The sequence below is a fragment of the Opisthocomus hoazin genome, chromosome 2 (assembly GCF_030867145.1).
Source record: "Opisthocomus hoazin isolate bOpiHoa1 chromosome 2, bOpiHoa1.hap1, whole genome shotgun sequence".
In the NCBI taxonomy this organism is placed as follows: Eukaryota; Metazoa; Chordata; class Aves; order Opisthocomiformes; family Opisthocomidae; genus Opisthocomus; species Opisthocomus hoazin.
This window is the reverse complement of record NC_134415.1, coordinates 29,901,270-29,926,409: the sequence shown is the minus strand read 5'-3', so window position 1 is coordinate 29,926,409 and position 25,140 is coordinate 29,901,270. Positions and strand designations below refer to the sequence as shown.

The 25,140-nt window shown below is 45.3% G+C and overlaps 1 protein-coding gene across 1 annotated transcript in view; it reads right to left on the bottom strand.

Moving 5' to 3' along the window:
- TGFB2 (transforming growth factor beta 2) overlaps positions 1 to 25,140 on the bottom strand; it is a 69,603-nt gene that overhangs the window by 13,585 nt on the left and 30,878 nt on the right. The window contains exon 2 of the mRNA XM_009932814.2: positions 9,734 to 9,897. Coding sequence (XP_009931116.1) covers positions 9,734 to 9,897 — 164 coding nt within the window. The remainder of the gene's footprint in view (positions 1 to 9,733; positions 9,898 to 25,140) is intronic.

Here is a 25,140-nt window from a genome sequence, read left to right as displayed (position 1 = left end):
AGACCCTCTGCTCTGCTGGCAGGGATTTGTCTGTGCTTCTCCTTGTCCGTTAGACGAGGCCAGACCACGATGCTATCTTGGAAGCGTATCCCAAATCAACATGACCAGGGCATTCAGCGGTGAAAAGCTTCAGTTCTGTCACAAACTGCTTTCAGAAGAACGACCGGCAAGTTTCCAGAAAACACTGATCTCTCAATTACTTCTGCCACCTGCTATGCTTATTTTTCAGATCAAATGGACGGCATTAACTGAAATATGTTTTTTAAAATTTCAGTATCAAGTAGCTGAAATCTTCATTAAAATACTGGAGGATGAAACTGTTTATTTATATGCACATATATTTATATTCTCAAGTAACTATCACACAGTTCTGAATATAAAAATAAGGACAAGGGCTGTCTTAGTCTGTATTTTGTAAACTGTAAAGTATACTGAGAACACTACATAATTCATGATAACAAACAAAGCAGGATGTTTGCAAAATTAGCAGAAATATGGCTTCTTTAAAAGACGGGGCATATAAGAGGCTGATACAAGCAGAGCAGCAGCAGCATTTGGCATAAGTGTAATTATACTGGTTCAAAAACAAAACCAGAAAACCTCCAAAACCCAGGACTCTGTTAATAGAAACGTAATTATTTTGCTCAAATTTTCCTTTGCCTACTCCCCTTCTCATGCATATAGGCAGCTAAAGCAGGGGATAACTGAATGAACACATTAGTGTATGTATTCTAGACAATAACCACTGAGACCAGACACCAGAACAGCCTGTCTTTGTGACTCATTACACACATAAAAGGAAAAAAACTGACAGAAAGACACAGTGGTTCTTTCAAATAACTACAACTCCAGAACAGCAACTTGCTTAGTTTATGTCAGATTTGATGGTCTGGCCATTAAGTACTTCTAGTCTCCTACAGTTACCCCAGTCAGAGGCAGAAAAATAGGAAAATTACAATTAAGTATAATTTACAGTGGAATAGTTTTGGCTAATAAATTCATCACCTCCCCAGCAAGCATACAAACAAAAAACTGAATGTGGTTCAGCAGTGATGATACACAGGCTGATGCACCAATGACATACATCTGCTGCAGCCAAGAAAACCCCAGGCACACATCAAGGGCCAAGCTTCAGCAACAACAAGGGCATTTTATAGATGGGTTTGAGAATTATGGTCACCAACTGTTAGGAAATATTTCTGGCAACTTACAGTTTCTTAAAACAATTTGATCAACTTTCAAACATAATAATAAGATCATACGGCCACTTAAAAATATCTATCCTGTCTGCTGCATTGCCCTGGAACTTGGGATGGTCACTGTTGTTGGCCAGAATGGGTTCTGCAATCACTGAATAGCAGTAAATATGGCATTATCTTGTAAAAACCTGCTGTTAATCTGTTTTTCCTCTCCATTCATTCTGGACTGTCCGATCTCCTCCCTCCAGATGCTGTTGGCTCCTTGATATCTTCCTTCCTTCCCTTCTATTCTTTGTCATTTCAGACTCCTGTGATGTCCTTGTGTATTACAACATCTTGGCAGGCTCACTAATCTTTATTTTACTTATCAGTCGTTATCCATGGTTTCCACTCGAACTTCAAGGGCCTTTTAAAATAATGGAAATAACCTGACATATACTTGTAAGCTCCAAGTAAATAAGCCTAAACAATGAGATCCAGTGGTAAATGATGTGCTAATGCTGGTTAACATCAGAACAGAGATAAGTTCAGCTATGCACAACATCATGGCTGAAAACTGCCATTTAGGATAACCTCTTCTGAACTAGAAGAAACCTGCAGGGGACTCCAGCCTAACCCACTGCAGTGGAATAACCAGATTCCCAAGGTCTGCATATGCAGCCGCTTGTGGTTTCCAAATTCTTATGTACTACTCACCTTACCGAAAGATTCACTCGCTGCCTGGGTCCAGATTTCAAAGGTCTCCTCAGACAGCTCTCAGGGACTTCATCCAGCCCTTCCTGAAGCTTCAAGTTAAAAAATGACCATGCTAATTCTCAACCCTTTCTCACTCCCTGGTTGAGTTTGAGGTCTTTGATGGTATTTTGGACATAAGGATAAGCAAACCCTTAATTCTGTTGCAAACCTCTCCAGTTTCTTACTCATATGTGGAAACATGTGTTGTAAAGCGCAAAGCCTCCATATAGTACCTTTTTCCAGATAATTGGGAATCTACTGGCTATCAAAATCTTAGCTGCTTCTTATCACCACTAGTGCAAGATAGTGAGTGTATTTTTTCAAAAATTCTCAGTGTGACTTTTCAAGCTCTTCTTGTAACCACTTCTGCAAAAGAGTAATTCAATCTCTGACTTCAGTGCTATGGAGTTAAAAGGGCTTTACAGCCCCCCTGCTTATCAATGGAAGTCTTTCCATTACTCGCAAAGGTCTCTGAGTCAGGCTCAAGCTGAGGGTAGAATCTTTGGAGACTAGTATATGAGATGCAGAGTTCCTGCCAAAATACAAAGGTATGGAGCACTTGCCAAAGTTTTAAAAAAAGCCATAGCTCTCTGATCCATCTGCTTGGAACTTGCCAGACACGTTCTTCATGCAAACTTGCAAATAAAAAGAACATATTGCACACATAACCCAACCCCTTTATATATCTGGATGGGCTACAGCTGCAGTAGGATTTGCTTACAGCATTGGCTGCTACTCACTTAAAGGTAAAAGAAGGTGAAGTGTGAGGGGGTGAAGAGATGAGCGGCTAAAGCAGGTCAAAAAGGGAGGGAAAGTCACGTATGCCATGGAATCACTGTGACTGACTCATTGCATCATGCTCCAGTGAGGGCATGAGCTCTGGGAAGAGAATGGATCCTGAGAAGGGATTTCCTCTCTGTTTTCTCCCAAAGCAGGGCCTTCCTCCTGCCACTGAAGATACATGTGCAGTGTAAGTTGGGGATGCAGCCCCAAGGCCATTCAGTCTGATTTATGCTTAAGCAGGCAGGAAGACTCTGCATTGTGTAAGCAATAAACAAGAACTGAGGGTAAGGGGTCCTTCTCTGGGAAGATTCTGAAATACTGAGTGCAATTTCCTGCTGTTTAGGAGATTTTAAGATGGCTCCAAAGAAAGATTTTGTATAAAATGAAGCAAAACAAAAAAATCCTGTAAACTTATCTAGCATTTAGCTTTAACTTGCCAAAGGCACATTATGTTTTATTAAAATATCAACAAAGAGGAGCCAAAGTCAACAAAAACAGAGTGGGTTCTCCTGTCTTCTAGCCAAATCCCCTAGATCTTGCAGGGTTCTCCTGCGTTCATTTCCCCTTTAAGCACAGGTCTCTCAAGCCCTTCCTCTTCCTTTGTCCTGTCCCTGACAGCCATATCTCATGTTCACATGCATTTTACTGCAACATTTTGACATGCAACTTCCTTTGCTATCTGAGTATTTGGACTTACTGCTTCTTCTAAGATGCTGTCTTCTTCCATAAGCCACTCCTCTTTCTTCCCTTCCTCTTGCCCGCACTGTTCTCCAGAAGTCGCGATTCTGCTTGTGGTTTTCTCTGCCCACCACCTACAGGCTTCCACCCAAACCACTCCCATCCTCCTCCACTTTCTTCCGTCATCTATTCTTTTTTATACATGCTTCTCTCCAACAAAGCTTTCCACCATTTCCTACACCTCCGCAAAACAGCAATATTGCCTTCCCTGCTCCAACGGGCTCCCCAGCGCAAGGTCAGCCAGCCAAGCTGATGCCTCTCAGCCCAGTAACTACCACGCTGCGGTGCTTGGTTAAAACTACCCCACCGGACTGCAGCCCAAAGAGCAGGAACTCAAACCCAATGGCTGATTTCTGACCCATGTTCTGCACTCCAACGCTCCCCATAATGTACACGCACGGCAAATGGCAACACATCTGTCTATCAGCTCAGCACCCCACATTTCTACGCACGGTAGTGTCGAGCTGAGAGTACAAGCTGGCTTGTGCCAGTAGCTAATGGGGATATTATATACTTCTTCAAGTCGTCTTCAATAACTGCTCTGTTCCTGGCAGGAGGTGGCTGCATCTGAGATAAGGTCTCAAATCGCAGCGAATATGACGCAGAGATAAATACTTCCCTTCACCCACGCTTACAGATTATTTGCCAAAGGTAGTCTATACATGGTCTCCAGTGTACTGACTTTTTTATGTAGGGGATACAGTATTCGGAACCAACAAAAAAGGATTCTGTAACAAGGACAATGCAGCAATTACACTAAAATACACTGCAAATTAACTTCCTCTGTTCCTGAGCTGTTGCTGAGTGGCACGGGGAAGGAGGAGGAGGTTGGTAGAGTAGAAAGTTGTTAGCTCGACACTTTATGCTGAGTTTGGCACTTCAGAGAGCACTGTACGTTTGCCATTTAACATAACCTTGTAACGTTTCAGATCGCAAGGGTCTGATTTCAGGACAGCAATACACAAATTTTGAGATCCACACATACTACTTTAGATGTGGGTCACAGTGACGGCAGTCAATCAAAATCAAATGCCCCAGGTGATATCTGTAACACAGACATCCTGTGCCAGCTCACAGCCACAAATCCTGCTTCCTGGTATTTTCTTCCACAGCATTAGAGACGGCACTTTTTGGCAAGAAAAGAGAGCAAGGCCCCTCTGCTCCTGATTATACAGAGATCAGTCTGGAGTAACTCTGCTGCAGTCAGTGTAAATTGCCTCAGATTTGCACCGTGGAGATTTGGCCCAAATCTATGGTAGCTCGTTCTAAACGTATTCCCTAACTGAAAAACAAGACAAAACACTGTCTGAATCGAAAGTATTTGAACAATCGACTGTGGTTTAAATTTAAATCTGACTCATAATGGGCTAATATGTTCCACAGCATCTTCCTCCTCATACCTCCAAGCAGGGAGAGAGGCCCTTAAAGAAACGGGGGTCACCACTGTCTGCAGGGCAGACAGTTCTTCCTAGACCCCAAGCAAGCTCCACAGGTGCCCTTGTCATGGACGGGGCCCTCCCTGACATGGAAAGACCAAAGGTCTGCTCCTGCTTGCTTCAAATTATTAATTGCAATCTGACATCCCCTCCCAGGCTTTAACCTGGCGCCATTTCTTTGCTCCAGCCCTGTGCTCTGTAACATCCCACCGTACGTTATCCCTCCGTTCCACAGCCTCTCAGGTACCCACACCCACAACAGCTTAGGACAGCGACGATGATAAAAAACAGCGCTTCAGTTGCGTTTTTCATGATTCTTTATGAGGTGTTAACAAAACATGGCACCGCTTCCACAGGAAGTGATAATTACTCATTATTGTTTGACCGTCTGTACATAATAAAAATACCTTAAAAACAGTACCACACTGCTCTCTGAACAACAGCTTTTTGCCCTGCAAGGGTTTCCACTCATCCAGCTTTGCAGTAGTGCCTGTTTACGTTTTGGAATGCTTATTCATAAAAGACAAGCTTTTTTTCGAAGGGTGCAGGGACTTTATTCATAAATACAGAAGCACCTTAATAAAAGAAAGATGTGATGAAGCCTTCAAAGCAGGCAAGAAAACTGATGAACAAAGACATTCCCATAACAACCGAGCTTTATCTGATCAAATTCCAATAAAGCCTGCCTTTGGCATAGATCTTTAAAAACATAGCAAGGGCCACTGGAGGATGCTAAAACTTGTTTATTTAATATTATTCCTCCTCCTTTCCCCAAAAGTACTTTATCCTTGTAATATTTTCTGAAGTCTTGGTGCACATTGAGAAGCACACTAAGGCAAACACAGCGCAGCAGAAGGACAGGAGGCGAAGCACAGGAGAGCGCTCACTGCATCTGAGGTCACACCACTTCCTTCCTTCGTTCCTTCCTTCCTTCCCTCCGGCTTCCCACTCTCCAACGTGCTGATGATCAGCAGCCCCACCAGCAGACTAGCCCTCACTTTCAGGCAGAAGAAACAACAGAAAAGATACTGCCTTTAAAGAACTTAATTCTCTGTGGCTTCACTTCACCAGAGCTAAGAAGAGGCAGAAGCTTTTATACCAGCCTTATAAAAGAAACGTAATTCATACTTCCATGAGTTTCATTATTTTTCATCCTAAGACTACTTAATACGTGCACTGCACTTCCCATCTGCACAGGAACACACAGATGTGGCTGACTAATCCTTAAATATCAAGAGAAGCATTCTGGGTGAAAACAGACATTAAAGAATCTATTTCTGCTCTCAGGGATTACCACTCACCCACCGGCTTCACGGAAGCATCCAGGGCACCTCCATGAGAATTAATCTCCAGGACCTACCGCCTGGAGAAACCTAGTGGATCAGCAGACCTAGCAAACACATCCACAACCATTCGCTCCCATCATAAATACGACAGGGTGCTCTCTGCCCCAGCCTTGCCTCTGAGGTGGGAACAGGATCCCGCTGCTGCTGCGCTGGGGGCCGGGAGCGAGGGGCCACGGCCTTGGCTCGCCACGCCAAGCAGCCCCAGACTGCCTTCCCAGAGTCACTGCAAAGGGCTGCAGGAAAACACAAAGTCCTTTTCTGATGTGGTTTGGAAAAGGGAGCCAAGTATAGCCTGAGGAAAGCTTAGCTGAAAAGGTGCAATCTTGCATTTCTTTTTTCCTTTCAAGGGGTAGATCTGTAAGGTCAGAGGACCACACAAAGAAGGAATCAAGAGGAAAAACAGAATATTTATATTACTTTTGCTTATTTTTTCCATTTACCCTGCACATCTGTCTCTAGCTGTTCCTAAAATACTCCTTCAGAGTAATATTGTCCCTTCTGCATCAGTGGTACATATACTACTACTAAACTGCCACTGGACTAAATCAGAGAGCTCCTGGGGAGCGATCAGGAGACTTGCATGTGTTCAGGAAGGGTAACTTTCCCAGCAAACCACAGTAACAGAGCTCCGACTCTCTCCAGAATACTTCTGCCCCTCTTTTCCTGCTTGACTGAGAAATATGAGGGGACACGGGAACAACCATTACCTGAAACTACAGGTATGAGAGGAAGTTCAAAAACCGTCATCAAGATCTCCTCAACAAAGCAGAACACTAGGCTACCTGAAACTTGGTGGGAGAAAAAAAAAAACAAACCAACCCTAATAATTAAATGTTGCTCATGCAAGACAAAAAACCGCACTGTTCCTTCTGGGCACAACAGCCCTGGCAAGCCCAGCACTTATCTCACAGACTGGAAGCAGTGCCTATGCATGGAGGAGGAGCGGCGGCTGCACATGCCAACCCACCAGCAATCTCCTCTGCAAGCCTCTCTCTCCAGGCATGGCTTTTCATGCTGGAGGTCAAGACACCTGAGAAAGCCTTCAGCCGTTACAGAACGTATTTGCCTCTCCCACTGAAATTAGCATCTTCCCCATTCTCCCCTTCTACCTCCCATGTTTATTCCTTCCCCCGCTGCTACACACCGCAATCAGTCTATCATTACGCAGCCCTGAAGCTCCTCTCTAGCATCACTCTGTAACGAATGCCTCCTACCCATCCTTCCCCCGCTTCAGCTCCTTAGATTTTCCTCTCTAAAATTCACGTTCTAAGTTTTAGGATGTTTCCCACAGTGCTGTCCTACAACAGATCCTCCTCTTCGACTTCTCCCTGCTTTTGCTTCTCCTGTTAAACACTGCATGCTAGCCTCACGCGTTGCGACAGAGATTAGATGTATCAGTATTTAGGGACTCTGATGCTCCTGCAGTAGAGCTGCTGGAAAGGAACTCATGCAGTTCAGATTGAGCATCACAGAGCTAAGACAATACCTACATGCAAAGTTTTGGGGAGAGCTGCATACAAGACTGCAACAACTAAATATGACCAAAGAGGGGGAAAAACAACCAGCAGAAGAAGGATACAGGAGCTTCTAAGAAGCAAAACAGAGAGAGGAACTAAAAGACAGCTTTTATCATTTTAATGGGTGCTCTGAAAGGGAAATGCTCCAGAGACAGCTTGCCTCTCTACAGGCCAAGGAGCAAAGTAACATGACTAAAATCTGCCTGGCATAAACACATGCTCGGAGCTTGCTGCCTTTGGCTTGCCTGTTACTTGGTGGAGAAAAGACCTAATCCTACAATAACCTGCACTCATTACTCACCTAACACTTCACTCAGTATGCCCCACCCAGCCTAAAAAAGAAATTGCCTTACTCACCAGCTATATATTTATCTAAAGGACCCATGTACCTGCTCTGGATGCAGGTGTCAGTCATTTCCATGGGCACAGGCTTGCTGGAGTCAGGCTTTCTCAAGTAAATTCCAGCTGTTTCTCATCACAAGGCAAAATCCCAGCCAAGCAAAGGCCCTTTCTCCACTGAACCCTTTGTGTCCCACGTTCCTCAAACACGGAAAGGCAATGAACCAAGCTAAGGCAACCGCAGCTCTACTGCCTTCAGGTGGCTGACCAACGACTCTCAAAAGCAGAACAATGGAAAGCCCAGAGATGCCATCGACTCCTTTTAGGAAGTATGAACAGTGAGGTCATGCCAGAACATACGATTATGTCAACAGGCTGGTGGGGCAGCGTCACAGGGACTCAAGTGTAATTCTTTGTGATGGCTGTTATATATAGATGACAACAGTGACTCTCGTTAAAGATTCCTAGCTTTTTCTTTTAACAAATGACACACTACTTACTCCACTTTTCTGCCAGCCTGTCCTTGGGACAGAAGGCAGCCAGGCCACAGTCGTGAAGCCAAGCACCCAGTGACCACCTGTGGACCTGCACCATGTTCAATTGGGAATCATGCTTCCCTACATTTAAACAGCATCTACACAGTCCAGTGTGCCTTTTCCTGCTGTCAGCCTCTAAGGTTGGGTTACATTATCACTTCAGCATGTGAACCCAAATTCCCCCTTCTCTGCTTCAAGTTTGGCTTGCCCTGGACCAGACCAGGCAGGAAAAGGCACGTGTTGAAAGTGAGGGAGAAGACTAACGCAAATTTGCACTTACTGCATCCAAACCAGACCCTACAGCGCCGCAAATCCAGGGCAGTACTCAGGCACAGCTAATGAGGGCAGCAAAAACAGAGCTAAAGAGGGGTTCAATACACTTTGTTTTACAAGCTGGTATCCTATCTGGCAGGGTTTTCAGCAGAACAAGTGCTGGACTGCTGCAACAACCATGAGTTTTACTCAGTATAAAACTGCTGGGAGTCGAGCCCCTTTTGTTTGCAGTGTCTCTCAGGAGTCTATGTAAGTGACTTTAATGGCTTTAAAGATTAAATGACAACAATCCTATCAACAATCAGGAGTAAGAGAGAGTCACAGGGTCATTTTCTTCCTCACTTCTCAATCTCTGAATTGTCCACTCCCTCGCCTCAGTCCCTAGACCACTACACAGAAGCCAGGTCTGAAACCGCTAAGCTTTGAAACTCAGTTATTAACAACGTAATTTCTGTGAGGGATGGTTAACAGGCTTCTCCTGAACGCAGGCCAGAGAGAGGAATTTGACTTTTATGTAAACTACAGTACAGGCCAGGAGCTGGGAGACAGAGATCCTGGGGATGACTTGTTTGATGTCTTGTTCTGTCACTTACCATTACATGCTGAAACTTTGGAATCCTGAGGCACAATTGCTAGAAAAAGTTTGCACATTTCAGCTTTGTAAGATTTTGAATAAAGTCCTTTCCTGGAAAAGCACGGGAATTAAGAGACTCCTTTGGAAAGACAGGACTCATCCGCTTCTCCCCGCAGCTTCTTCCACCTGCTAGATGGGTAGCAGAGGGGTTTGCTGCAGAGAGACGGGGAGCCGCCGCGTGCGAGGTGCCACCGTACCTGGTACAGCTCTATCCGCTGCTCCGAGACCCGTGCCTTCGAGTTCTGCAGGCGGAAGACCCTGAACTCAGCCTTCACCAAGTTGGAGGCGTTCTTCTCCATCGCCGAGACGTCAAATCTGACGATTCGGAAGTAAAGGCTGTAATAGCTCGGTGGGATGGCATCTGCAAGAAGGCAGTGTGATTTTATTATCTTTTTTTAAATAAAATATGTTGTTCCTTCAAACACTGTAATACAAGACAGCTTCAGTAAGGGAAATATCTGTTACATGATTCAGTTTCCAACAGCCAATTTAATATTATTAACAATTTAATAAAAAACCCCACCAACCCCACATGTGTTTGATTATAGGACTACCATATTGATAAAGATTAACAACTATTTCCAACTCTGTTTCAGGTTGTGCATTTAAACCTCCCCTCTTGCAACACACTGGTGGAAAATCCCGGGTGGGAAAAGAAGTCACAGCAGTCGGTATCTGGGAAATGCCTTCCGACTCGCACAGAGCTCACGGGGCTCCGCTAAGACGACGAGTGGCAGCAACTCATCTGACCTGCGTGTCCTCTGAAGCCCATTTCCCCCCCAGAATACGGAGCACAAACTGGCCGGCTTCAGATTTTGTTTCGCGTTCTGTTATTAACGGATTTTATTGGAACAAAATGTTCACTCTGGTTATAGTGGCGAGGGCGGGAAGAGCAGAGGAGGAAGAAAGGGAGGGAAAAGCCAAGCGGGCAGCAGACACCGTGGACAGAACCACACGAATCCCCACCACCTGGAAGCAGTACAAGCCAGAAACGCACGCAGCTCTCGCTACCCACCGGGGGGGCAAGCAGAAAAACCCAGTTACAGAAGAGGACTCCAGTGACAGCGCCAAACGCACCAGTCGGGTTTCAAACCGGCCTCCCCCCCCCGTTCCCAGCCGCCAGCGCCGACCCCTCCCGCCCGGCCCCGCCCCGCCCCGCAGCGCGAGCAGACACCGCCCGCGCGGCGCCCCGCCCCCGCCCGGCGGGGCTCGCCTCGCCTCAGCCGCGCTCCCAGGGGCCTGGACGCGGCCCGACGGCCGCGATAAAAACCTCCGTGCAAACCGAGGGAAAGGCTTCCTCTTCTCTGACCGGGTGAAAACGGAGGTGGAGGTGGGTTAGAATTAAGGGACAGGCTCATAAGGGTGACATTACGGTGGGTGTGTACTACAGGCCACCTGACCAGGAGGAGGAGGTTGATGAGGCCTCCTACAGGCAGCTGCAAGCAGCCTCACAGTCACAGGCCCTGGTTCTCATGGGGGACTTCAACCACCCTGACATCAGCTGGGAAGACCATACAGCTAGGCAGGCGCAATCCAGGAGGTTCCTACAGAGCATCGATGATAACCTTCTGATGCAAGTGGTGGAGGAACCAACAAGGAAAGGTGCGCTGCTGGACCTTGTATTAACAAACAAGGAGGGACTGGTGGAGGATGTGAAGGTCGGAGGTAGACTCGGCTGCAGTGACCATGAAATGGCTGAGTTCAGGATCCTGCGTGGAGGAAGCACGGCGATAAGCAGGATCAAAACCCTGGACCTCAGGAGGGCTGACTTTGCCCTCTTCAAGGAGCTACTCGGAGGAATCCCGTGGGCCAGGGCTCTCGAAGGCAGGGGGGTCCATGAGTGCTGGTCGCTCTTTAACAAACACTTCTTTCATGCACAGGAGCAATGCATCCCCCTGAGAAAGAAATCGAGCAAAGGAGGCAGGAGACCTGCATGGTTAAACAAGGAGCTACTAGCAGAGATCAGGCAGAAGAGAAAGGTCCATGGAATGTGGAGAGAGGGGCAGGCCACTTAGGAAGACTACAGAAACGTGGTGAGAGCGTGCAGGGATGCGACGAGGAAGGCCAAGGCCCACCTGGAATTGAAGCTGGCAAGGGATGTCAAAAACAACAAGAAGGGCTTCTTCAACTACATCAGCAGCAAAAGGAAGGCTAGGGACAATGTGGGGCTGCTGCTGAATGAGGCGGGTGTCCTGGTGACGGAGGATACGGAGAAGGCAGAGCTACTGAATGCCTTCTTTGCTTCAGTCTTCAGTGCTAAGACTGGCCCTCAGGAATCCCAGGCCCCGGAGGTAAGACAAGAAGCCTACAAAGAGGATGACTTTCCCTTGGTCGAGGAGAACTGTGTGAGGGATCGCTTAAGCGATCTGGACGTCCACAAATCCATGGGCCCCGATGGAATGCACCCACGAGTGCTGAGGGAGCTGGCGAATGTCATTGCTGAGCCACTCTCCATCATCTTTGAGAGGTCCTGGAGGACAGGAGAGGTGCCCGAGGACTGGAGAAAGGCCAATGTCACTCCAATCTTCAAAAAGGGCAAGAAGGAGGACCCAGGGAACTACAGGCCGGTCAGCCTCACCTCCATCCCGGGAAAGGTGATGGAGCAGCTTATCCTGGAGGCCATCATCAAGCAAGTGGAAGAAAAGAAGGTTATCAGGAGTAGTCAGCATGGATTCACCAAGGGGAAATCATGCCTGACCAATCTAATAGCTTTCTACGATGACATGACTGGCTGGGTAGACGAAGGGAGAGCCGTGGATGTTGTCTACCTTGACTTCAGCAAGGCTTTCGACACAGTCTCCCATGATATCCTCCTAGGGAAGCTGAGGAAGTGTGGGCTGGATGAGTGGTCGGCGAAGTGGATAGAGAACTGGCTGAATGGCAGAACTCAGAGGGTTGTCATCAGCGGCGCTGAGTCTAGTTGGAGGCTGGTCACAAGTGGTGTCCCCCAGGGGTCAGTACTGGGCCCAGTCTTGTTTAACTTCTTCATCAACGACCTGGATGAAGAGTTAGAATGTACCCTCAGCAAGTTTGCTGATGACACCAAACTGGGAGGTGTGGTAGACACACCAGAAGGCTGTGCTGCCATTCAGCCTGACCTGGATAGGCTGGAAAGCTGGGCAGAGAGGAACCTGATGAGGTTCAACAAAGGCAAATGCAGGGTTCTGCACCTGGGGAGGAACAACCCCATGCACCAGTACAGGCTTGGGACGGACCTGCTGGAGTGCAGCTCTGCGGAGAGGGACCTGGGTGTCCTGGTGGACGACAGGTTAACCATGAGCCAGCAGTGTGCCCTGGCTGCCAAGAAAGCCAATGGGATCCTGGGGTGCATCAAGAAGAGTGTGGCCAGCAGGATGAGGGAGGTTCTGCTTCCCCTCTACACTGCCCTGGTGAGGCCCCATCTGGAGTACTGTGTCCAGTTCTGGGCTCCCCAGTTCAAGAAAGATGAAGAGCTACTGGAGAGAGTCCAGCGGAGGGCTACAAGGATGATGAGGGGACTGGAACATCTCCCCTACGAGGAGAGGCTGAGGGAGCTGGGCTTGTTCAGCCTGAAGAACAGAAGGCTGCGAGGGGACCTAATAAATGCTTATAAATATCTGAAGGGTGGGTGTCAGGAGGATGGGGCCAAGCTCTTTTCAGTGGTGCCCAGTGACAGGACAAGGGGCAACGGGCACAAACTGAAGCACAGGAAGTTCTGAACATGAGGAAGAACTTCTTCCCTCTGAGGGTGACGGAGCACTGGAACAGGCTGCCCAGGGAGGTTGTGGAGTCTCCTTCTCTGGAGATATTCAAGACCCGCCTGGACAAGGTCCTATGCAGCCTGCTGTAGGTGACCCTGCTTCAGCAGGAGGGTTGGACTAGATGACCCACAGTGGTCCCTTCCAACCCCTATTATTCTGTGTGATTCTGTGTGATTCTGTGAGAAAGCAACAGAAGAAAGAGGGAAATCGTACTGGGGGGCCGGAGGAGGAGGGATTTTCCGCGGCGGAAGCAATGCTCGTGGGCCTCTCCCAGGGCCAGACCAGCAGCAGCACTGCAGTCAGTGATCACAAGCCGCGAAGTTTTTCCCGCTAGCCATGTGGCACATGGGGGCAGGAGATGACAGCCAGTTCGGCTCCCGTGAAGGACCCGGGGCCTTGTTTGGAATCAGAGAGGCCTCCTGCTCCACCGCCTCCCTCAGCTATCCAGGCCGTTAATCCAGGCATCTATCAGGCAAATAAAGTACCTTCTTCTGGAAGGTGCCTAATTCTTAACAGACACAATACTCACAAGTTATCATTTCTATGTAAAGAGATGGGAGAAGCCAAGTCCGGTACATTTACCTTTATTTCTAACTACTAATGATTAAAGGCAGTTGGAATAAATCCTTAATATTTTTTCATATCAGTAAGACATATTAATAACTTCAAGACCTTCTTCCAAATATTTAATGTTTCTAGACTGTTACCAGAACTTCTGAGCAATGCAGCAGGTCCCAGCTATATGAGGCAACACCACTCGCAGTCACGCATTTAATAACTTGATTTGTTCTAGCTCTTTGAGTAATTCTAAATTCAAACTGACTACAGAATAAATACCAAGTGCAAGTCAGTCACACAAGGAATAAAGCAAATTTATTCTGTCTTCACAAAATTCACAAACATGCTTTCTCTATATAATTGAGCCAAAAAACTCTTTTTTAAATTATAAGGTAAAAACTCCTAAAAATAGCCCTAGCTATGAGAAAATCTTTGACAATAAAGAAATAATCTCAGCCCCAACTGCAGATGCATTACAAGTTTGCAAAATACTTTAAAAAATCCTCTGAAAGAGTACTTCCCAAAGCAGACCCTCAGTATGGTCAAATGAATAAGAGGTATAAACACGAACAGGAAGCCCCAGGCTTCCTTATGATCCCATTTAATTAAAGAAACAAAATAAAGGTTCTCAAATTTTCACATCTGCAGGGCTTGATAATAAACACCAAAGCATCATGATCAGTATTCTTGCCTACCAGGGTTATTGACAGGAAATTGCTACAATCTTATAGTGAGAACTCAAAGAAAAATTGATGCAAATTACCCCTGCACCAGAACTGCTCCTCTCTCCCATGAGCAACACATTAGTGCTGGTCTCTCTCAAAATAACAAACGAAGGTCTTCCGAGAAAAGCTTAACTTTATATAACAATGATCTTAATTTTGATACATTTCGCAAATTCTTGTAAAAGCTACAAAGTTCAGAGATTACATACTCATTCAGGAGAGAAATAATCAATTTCTTTTTCTGCTACAGGAAACTCCCAAGACTACTACTTGTTCTTTAGCCAAACCTAATCCTACTAGGAATATAAACTGGCATAGTAATATGTATATATAAGACTGATGCTTCCATGATGAGTTGTAAATTGTCCTTCCGTGTCTTTTATTTGAAGCATCAACCTACAATTTCATTCCCTGTGGACAAGCCAAACTAGCAGTCAGCCACTTGCCCTGGCACAGACAAATCTTGTCCACCTTGACTTTATTTCAGATTGAAAAGTCCTATTTAACTATCAGTTTGATTTATAGTTAGCTTTTAACTTATTTCTAGAACTTTCTTGTGCTATATTTGTCATCTTTCTTTTCAGTTTCTATTTTTTAGACACTGTGTATTACAAAGCTGTGAGTATGTATCTGAATGGATTTTCCTGAACCAACTCTGCATTTACATTTTTTTGTCTCTTTCATATATAAAGAACATAGAGAAGGAATACTTTTTCAATATGCATGTTTTTGTGTTTGCGTATGTGCATTCGTATACACAGCAAATGAGTATATACACTGGAAGACAGGTGTGGGACACCCACCATGAATAAAAACAAATTCCCATCTTACAGACATTTTATCTCTCTTATAAGATAGTTTTATATCTTGCAAATCCCACACAAGAAATTTGACTTCTTTAGTCTATCATTCACGACAGTATCCACAAGAAGCCAGTTCAGGAAAAGGCACTATTCATGGACAGCTGAAAAAAAATAGGGTTTTTTACTAGCTGGAACCCTTCCTCTGAAAAAGAACATCTGATTGCAGAATTGGGGTTTATGTGAAAATTAATCAGCATTAAGACTGAGAATTGAGACTTGCAACTCTCTTTAAGGGAATAGAAAGAACCCTATGGAGTCTACAAGGTTTTGGATTAGCCTTTAAATGATCTCAGATGCTGCAATTTATCTCTCTTTGTGACTCCACCTTAACCTGACAGTTGTATCAATTCAGACTCAGTTGGACACCTCTGGACTCCCCTTTGGTTTTGGCCCAATGACTCCAGTAGATGCCAGGATGACTCTGACCAAGTTAGTCTGCAAACACAGTCACCCTGCTGCAGACTAGACTCTTATTCTTTGAACCATTATCATTAATGAGTGGAATTAAATCAATATGTTTCCTGTAGCTAGGAAAACACAGATTTCTCTTGTTTTGGAGAGAGGGAATGGTAAATGCAATGAAAGATTCCATTTTTATCATCTTTAAATTATTCATTAATTCAGCTCTCAAAAAACTGAAGACTTCCAGCTGTAATGATCGTAATAACCACAATCATCACAGTGCAGTTGAGACAAAAGTTACAAAACACAGTTGGAGAAGGTGAAGGCAGCACCCCTCCTCCTCCCTTTAGCCTGGTGAACACCGAGCATCACAAGTTTAGCTTTTTCTTTCTTTTTTTTTTTTTTTTTTTTTTTTTTTTGTTCTTGAACGAGCTTGAACTTCCATCAGCTGCTTTACACAGGACAGTCCAAACTGCCAGGTTAAAATGTACTCTGGTGTGTGAGTGTTTAAGTGCAGGAGGACACTGTGGTTTCTATGCTTCTTACTGACTTTGTTCAATGTCCAGCATCCTCTAAGCTCCTGTGCCAGCAACTAGGACAGAAAGCAGCCCTGCTCTGACAGAGCAGAAAAGCACCGATGGGAGGGGTGCAGGAGACCTATCCCAAAATACTCAACAGTCTGCAGTGTTGCTCCAGGTTGGAGCATCGTCAACAGGAGAGACTGAACACATCCTCCGGCTGCCCATCCAAAACAGCTCATAAAGCCCCAGGCATCGGTCCTGGGAGGAGAGCGAGAGGAAGACAAGCTCCCTCAAACCGAAAGTGGGAATGGAAGGAGTTTGTTTCATGCTGGAGACGTTTCCCAAGTCAGGAATCTCCTACATAAAAGGATGACACTTTTACCTTCCACAGTTGTGTCTGATGAACTAAGCCGTGCATTTCCACAGCTTTCCTCACAAGTACTGTCTGTACTGACATTTCAGAAGAAACAAAACACTCTGACACCGCTCTTCTGAGAGTTGGGCTTTCCATTCTGGCGAGGAAAAAGGCCTAAATTCAACTGCATCCAAACAAGGCTTTTTTCCCCCCTCTGAATTTTTATTTCTGCTATTGAAACAAACAAAAAAATCAATTATATGCGCAACCCAACTTAGGAAATGTAAACAAATTTTCTTTTTGCATTGGAAGAGGCCAGACAGGCCGACTTCACACATACACCCACACTGGAAAGGCTGAGAGCTTCAATCTAATCCTTCCATCAAGGGCTTGTAATAAATGCTCCAAAGATTTATTTTTATTCCCTTTTGTGTTTATTAAACTTTGGAGGGTTTCCTTTCCCTTTTCTTTTCTTTCTGGTGCTTTGCCCATTCTTTATTACAGCAGCTACAGAACATGGAGCGCCCTTTTCTTCTCGCCCTCTTTTTTTTTTTCCCCTCCTCGTCTTTCTAACTGCAGTACATGAATGACCATGTAGTAGGCTTTGAAGCAGCACATGCAAATATTTATAAGAGTAGCCTGATTGTTATTAAATGCAGTTGTTATGCTTTCCACGCTCTGGCAAGCTTCCCTAACCCCTCTAACTATTAGGACCATTTAGTCTGTTTAGATTTCAGCTCACTGATAGCAAATCCTGCTTTTTTTTTTTTTTTGTAACAAGCAGCATAACGTGACATTGTTTCTCCCCCTGTGTGAATTTTACTCTCTGCTCAACATACAGGTCCCTGCCACGAGCCGGGTCAGGCTGCCTTTAAGGACATCCAGATGTCGTAAGTGAAGCAGCATGCGCAAGACTGCTGGAAGGACAGGCAGCTCGTCAGCTCTAAAACTGCACATCTTTCCAGCAGGATCCCATCCTTCTTGTCGGGCACACTCGGGTCACAAATCCTCTCCTCTCCTCTCTTCCAGGGAAAGTCTCTCCAAGAAATTAGAAACTTGTTTAATGCATCTGGGCTCCCAAAGCCCACAGATAATTACTCTGCTCACCCCTCCTGACCCTGACGTGACTGCAGAATCCTGCTGGAAACTGCCTCTCTGCAATGAAAGGGGATATACAGATACAGTGAACCAAATTACAGAGGCCTACAGGTTATATTTGGGAACTAGGATTGGCCCTTAGAGGTAAATCAGTTGTACATCAGCTTTCCATTAGCTCTGAAACCCTATCCTGCTGTGACATTATGTTATGAGCACAGCCATTAGCTAATCAGTGCTCTTGGACAGAAACACTCAGGCTGCTCTCTGCTCAGACATCGCTTCCAGCCTCTTGCAGCAAAGCTTCAAAGTCAGACAATACAAAAGCAGTGTAAGAGACTTACTCTAATATTCCAGTTTTTACTTACAAAGCTGCCCATGAGCAATTACCTTTATCTGTGATCAACTATTTGCTATTGAGGAGGGACACTGCACTGCAAGCCAGAAAAAATCTGCTGGGAACACAGTGGAACACGGTGGATAAGGCTTTCAGCTGAGGCCTAACAGCTCTGGAGCAGCTCTTCTTGCAGAACAGGGTATGTGTGCACCTACAGCACAATGCAAGACACGATGTACGTGTTCAGTTATTGCACCTGGTTTTGGTGAAGAACTCATACCAGAAACTGGCAGCTAGGTATCTTCCACTGAACGATCTCTAGATACCGAATTAATCCATCTCAAAGAGGAGTGGATGGTTCATGATTCCTCATTCCCTGATAGCTTCAGTCTTGGTATTTATGGCATATAGATATGCCTACACTTAGCAAGAGAGACAGACAGACCTATATGATGGAGGACAGAGCTTTATTCATCAGAAAGAAAGAGAATAGGCCGGGGATCCAATTGCTGGATGACCCTCTTCAGCATCAGAACAACTGAAGACTGAAACCACTTCCCTCTTTTACCACCGATACTGACCCCTGGACCTGTCCCTGCAGTCACACGGGGAAGCCTCAATACAGCTTCACTATGACAATGGATTTTAGAGTCCTGAGATGATTCTCCTTGGAGAAAAACCAAAGAAACAAAAACCTCACTGCTACAGGGACTCCTGCTGCAGCTCTTTAAACATGACTTTCTTTCACCAGTTATGCTAACAGAAGCCAATCCTGAAGATGTTTTCTTATTTCAGTAACTTCTTCCTATATTAGCTGACTTTTTCTTTGTAATGATGACCCACTGAGCTCCTGACATGCAGCAGGGAATTCATACATGTAATTATTATGCCATAAATTGGCTACAAAGACTCCGTAAATGTCACTAGCAGACTCTAGAGCGCTCAAAGACACGTGGCAGCGCACACACAACACAAATACGTGGTTTATTTTTACTGCCTACACTGTCAAACTCCACACATCCACAAAACATGCACCAGCGAAGGTGTAGGTGGGCACGGGTTTAGAACAGAAGAATTACCAGATTTTGTGACATATATCCTACCGGTTGCTATCTCTCTTTTAAAACACACTAAGATCTACGACAACATATGGAAAGTAAACAACCCCAGGATGTTCTCCAGATTGAAAAGTGAGGTACAGTGAGGCAAAGATGGAATTTTCTGAAGATTTGTTTATGAAATTATTATGTTCCTTACTTTAACATCTGACAAGGGCCTTCTGGTTCTGCTGCTACTTTCTCACTGGTTCACCAAGCCTGAAGCAAAAGACAACTAGCCAAAGCTATGACCTCAACAGCACAATGGTCTGGTTTCCAGTTACCCAAATAATGAATTCCTTCAAGATACTGCTACTGCCTGCAGTTTGATGGACTTTGACATTCTTATGTAATTCTATTTTGTACTCTTGATTTCTGTAATGGTGAAAAAATTCTGCCGTTATCTCTGGGTCAAAATGCAACTGGCATGGTAAGGACATTGAGACAGTGTAATTAGCCACTGGAGAATCATAGAGTTAAGAAGTAAAATAAAACTCAACTCATTGGTGTTGTCGTAGCAAAGCTGCTGCATGGCATTCTTGGTACAAAACGGGTTGAGTCCTGGCTTTGCTGGTCATTTTAAAGATGCAAAGAGAAGGGCATCTTACTACATACTCCCTAATTTGTGTTACTTCATCTCTACTAGCACATGGGAGCTGGATGAGTACTACAGTGGGCATCGAACCCTGCCAGAAAAGCTACCATTGCTGTTTTAAGGCTGTAACACCACCCATTTTAAACCTCTTGGGTTTTTTTGTAATTGTTCTCCTTGGGCCAGGCCAAATCGTGTTGCAAGTTCAATCTCAACTGTGTTTACATGCTGCAGCTGAAACTGACTTCGGATGTTCCTTAATGTAAGGCGGCCTGTTATTTTCCTGTATCACTGAACTGTCTGATTTAAGTGAATCTCATCAGCCAGAAAGCCCTCATTCAAATCTTTTTTACCATTGGACTTTCTTGCTCTACCACCCTGTCACAATTATTCTCATGAAGCTACTAGTCTTCGTAGGCTCAGTCCAAAACACCGTTTAGCCTGAAAAAAACTACACAACCCATTCCAGCTAGAAAGAAGGAAGACAAAATATCTATTTTGAACAATCACCTAGGACTTCTCTCCCCCCTCTCCTATGGGAGCCACATGAAGAAAAACTGCTAGGCCAACATGGCATATGCTTGTTCACCTCCTGTGAGGTGCAACACCAGCAGCCAAGAAGTCTGGGCTATGACAGATCCCCCAAATGAACCCTTCTTCAAAAAGGTCTGCAGCTATTCCATCATCCAAAAGGCAAAGGAGAGTCAAATTTAATACCAAAGAGAAAAACTGCAGGAGCATTCTGATTCATCTAAGATGGCCAAAAGCCTCAGACAAAGTCCACGCGATCATTCTGTTGTGAATGACAGAGAGGCGTTGCTGCCTCTCACACTCCTGATGCAAGGGGATGGAGAGTTAACGTGGGCGCAGGCTCCCACAGAAATACCCAGCTTCCCTTCCCAGACCATGCTACAAATGCTAACGTGCAACAAGCAGAAAGGGGTTAACCTCTTTTGTGCTTTAAGCCAGGCTTTAAAGACTAGACCAGATTTTCAAGTGTTTAGCACCCAGTATTTTGAGGCCCTTTTTTTGTTGTTGTTTTTTTTAATTTTTCCAAATGTCCCTAGTTCCAACTGAATGTTTCTGGCCTGATTTTCAAAGGGCCTAACTGTTCTTGTGATCTTTTGAAAATCAGTTTTGGGTTTTGGCACTGAAATAGAGCTGGATCTCTCTTGGCCAGCTAGACCCAGCCTTGGGTGCTGAGACATGACCTTAAATCTTGCCTCCTCGACTAACTTTGCCCAAAAACCTAAAGCAAAAATTCTGTCAGTCTGTGAGCCGGAACGTAGCCACATATGTGGAAAATAACCATGATTAAAAAAACACATCTGCAGGATTAGAGGCCAAGCCACTGGGCTACCCAGAAAAAAGCCATACCAAAAAACAAGAAAAGTCAGAAAAATCCCCTATGCATCTTTCCTCTCCCTTGCTTTCTTTTCATCCCACATGTCATCTCCAGCCTTCATCTAACTGGTCCATACAGTCCATACTGGTCCACTGGTCCATGCTGGGTGTCAGTGTGATAGCTCCTATACTGTTCTCAGCTGAACCACTAAAGAACAAATATCACACCAACGCAATGTGCTGTCAGAGCCGCAGCAGCAAGAATGAACCCATTTCTCAAAAGACACGCTGTGTGCAATCAAAAAATGATGCTCACAGAATAACCCTTTTCAGGGTCAGGCTGTAAGCACTGCGGTGTATCTCTGGAGAGATGCCACTCTAATGCACTCTCTGTGCCTCCTCTGTCCCCCATTGCCGCTTATGTAAAAAGAAGATTAGAAAATGTGAAGGTGTTTCAGGCTTGGGAAATACTTAGGAAACACCAACCTCAGTGCATCGTCCTTCCATACAAGCCGCATGATTTATTTTGGAATAAATCAGTTGACCGTGCAGGCTGTCCTGAACCAAAAAGAGACACTTGTGGAACATATGGGAAGACACCTGAAAGTAAGGACTACAGACTGCATGCGTTAGTTTACATCTTCAAATGTATGCTAAGCTAAATCAGCACAGAGATGGCAAAAACTTGTGTTATTCCTACTTTACAGCCACAGGGCAGTCCTGAGGCAACTGCCACAATCCTCGTCCTTTACAAACTCTCCTGTCGTGAGAGTGCATTCCGTTGATTAAGACTGAATGCTGCTAAGAAGGTGCACTTTTCTTCTGCAACTCTGAAGAAAGCGAGGACTGCCCAGAAGACTGCTTCTGCTATAAAACAAAATTCTCCAAGTATTAACTTGTAGCAAAAACAGACTTAGCACTGAGCCTCGAATCAGCTGCCTGGATCCAAATGTCTGAAGCTGGAGGAGGATCAAAAGCTGGTTGAAATTGCTGAAACCTCTGGCTAAAATGAAAGGGGAAACTGTCCGGTCCCTTTCAGGAAAACAAAACCAAAACTCTAACCCAGGCAGACTTGGTGTGACCACTGCCAAATATTCCTATTTCTTAAAAAGGAGCGTGGAGTCCCTCCCAGGATATGGCCCCTCTCAGTACAAAGCAGCACGTGCAGCAGAGCCCCATGCCTGATCTTTCTCTCCCAGTTAAGAAAGGCTATTTGCAAAAGTTGGACTAGCTGGAAATGAAGGGTGGCAACACCTGCAAGTCCCCTTCAGATGCATAGTGCTCAGTGGACACTTTCTGCCCCTGCCTTTAAGGCTGCTGGAAAATGAATCTCCTGAAGAAAAATTCCCCTCATGTGAACTCACCAGACCCTTTTCTCTGCATGCCTTTAAAGCCTTCCAGGCTGTTGGCTTTTTTCCCCTCGTCCATGCTGAAATGCAGGGGCTGGGTAATGCGAACAACACTGCTGCATCACGAGAGCTATTTTCAGGTCTAAATTTTGAGCCGTTGAGCAATGCTTAATTGGAGAAACCTAATTACTTGGGAGTATTCTGGAGAGCAGCAAATGCTGATTTTTCCATTCCGGACCATCTTTCAGCATATACAAATCTCCACGCATTTTAGAAAGTCTGGAAGGTCCAACCTCAATTCTCCTCTTCTCAAAGTCGTATTTACATGTTGCCTGCCATGCAAAGGAGCCAAGAGGGAATGTAAACACAAACCATACTGCTATCTTTGTTTCTCAACAAAGAAATCTTAACCTTGCGGCAGGTTAAAATATACGGGGTAAAGAAAAAGCACAACAGCTCACTCTCTCAAACATAACCCCCTGTAATCTCACCGCTGCTCATGCAACACTAAGTTTTTAATAGTGAGAGAGAAAAACACATCTTCCGATGTGTACCTCGCTCATGTGTCAGATGCCATTGTAGCAAGCCCATGACCATGCATTCCCAACAGGAGCTGACAGACCCTTTTCTGCTGGCAACATGCACGACAAGCTAACAGGAAAGCTGCTGCATCCGTCAACAGGTGTTAGAACAAGTTATAGAGTTACCAAAGCCTCTCCGAAACCTGAGTGTAGTTTTGGTCCCATTGAAGTCACCAACAAAAAATTCCCATTGCTTTCAAAAGGGTCAGGAATTTACCCCCACACTTGCGAGCACAGAGAGGATTTTCAGCACAAGAAAACTGTCTCCAGCCTCTCCGCCTCCTGTTCTCCATGAATTTAGTTTGCCAACAAAAGGTCCTTCAGCTTTCAGCAGTTATTTTGTGAACATTCAGGGAAGAAGCACTCCTTTCAAATCCTCATCAGGATCCTTTGAATGAAATCCCAGGTTATCATGTATCAGAACTGAAATCAAATATGTAAATAGATGTATGTTGTGTTTGGAAACTTCTCAGGTATGTACTTTGCTATTCTGCTTACACTGGAATGTAAGAAAAATACTCCTAGTGTCTTTCATCTCTCTCCATGAAGGGCTGCTCCTCTTTCAGGTTGGAATCATAAGCAAGAATTGCAAGTACACTCGCCTAGCTCTTCTTCAAAGAAAAAAAGGGAGGGGGCACACACAGAAAAAACTCACCAGCAAACACAAGCCAACCTTTCTCAATGATAAAGTAAGACCTGACTTGCTGGCACTGTTCAGCTGAGTTTTTATGGCTGCAATGACCTCAGTCACTTAAAGCAGATCAGGCATTCCCCTGTTCATAAGACTGACCAACAGTTTTCCTCATAACAAAGACCTTTTTTCTCTTTCATTTCCCAAGCTTCTTCTGGTTGCATGCTACTGAAGCACTATCTTCAGAAGCAATCCTGAACAAGAGACCTCTCCATTGGCAGCCTGAAGAGGCAGACACGGTCACAAGGCCAGCTGCATTACTTGTATTGCTTGACACAGAGACATCAGGATGTTGACTGCAGTGCCCGAAAACCCTTAAGCAGTCATCATACTCCCAGAACCCAAGTAACCCTGAATAATTTTTATCTAAGAAAACATTTTACCTTCTCTTCTCTACAGCAGATTAGGTGTAAGGTTAGATGTATGTGCGTGTGTTTGAGAAAGTCTATGTATGTTTATTTTTTTTTTAAAATCCTTCCTCTTCCTGGCACCTTTCTCATGAATTTCACTTGCACTGACAGCCCAGCCAGCAGGATTAAAACTGGCTTCACGGTGTCATCTTAGTGCCAATGTACTAATGAACTATATTTAAAATAATATATTGTGCAGACATACTTTTATTGAATCCATCAGACTCACCAAAAAAAAAATTACTTCTGTTATAAATCTGTTCTCCCCGTCAGCATACAAGAGGAGCTTGGCACGCCTGCACGCAGCTGCACACGCTCCGCATCTCTCCTTCCTCCCTGCTCCAGGGGTTCCGCAGACACCGAAGCCGAGGTGACGGGTGGGACAGAGGCACCCCACAGCCCCGGTGGGACCAGACGCCTGTGGGCAGGACCCCCTGCGCCCGCTAGTGCTGTGCAAGTTGGGTGAGGAAAGCAGCGCTCCTCCAGCAATGCCGAAGGCAGACAAGGCAGCCAGCCCAGGGTCAGGCTGCTCGTGAGAGCCACAGGACAGCAGTCCTGCAGGGAAGACCTGGGCCAGGTCTCCCCAGACCTGGGGACCAGAGCGGTCTTTTCAGGACCCTAGAAGGCAGCTCCAGTGAGGAAGATCATGATTAAGCCTGATCCTTGGACAGAAGCACAGGCATACACTTTCAGTGATAGAAATCAGGCTAGTATGTTTACAAGGCTAACCTCTCCAACGAAGGAGACTTAATTCTTCTTTTAAGATAAGCTGTGGTTACCCATCGTATGTCTACATCTGTAAAATTAGGCCATTCACTAAACGTCAGTTCGGTACAGCTTGCACTCTGACAGCAAACACGCTCATCACAGGCTCTGACTTGTGCCTTTAGTGCTGGATGACTCGAGCTGTGTTTCAAGCCTGTGAATATGCATCTGTATTTTAA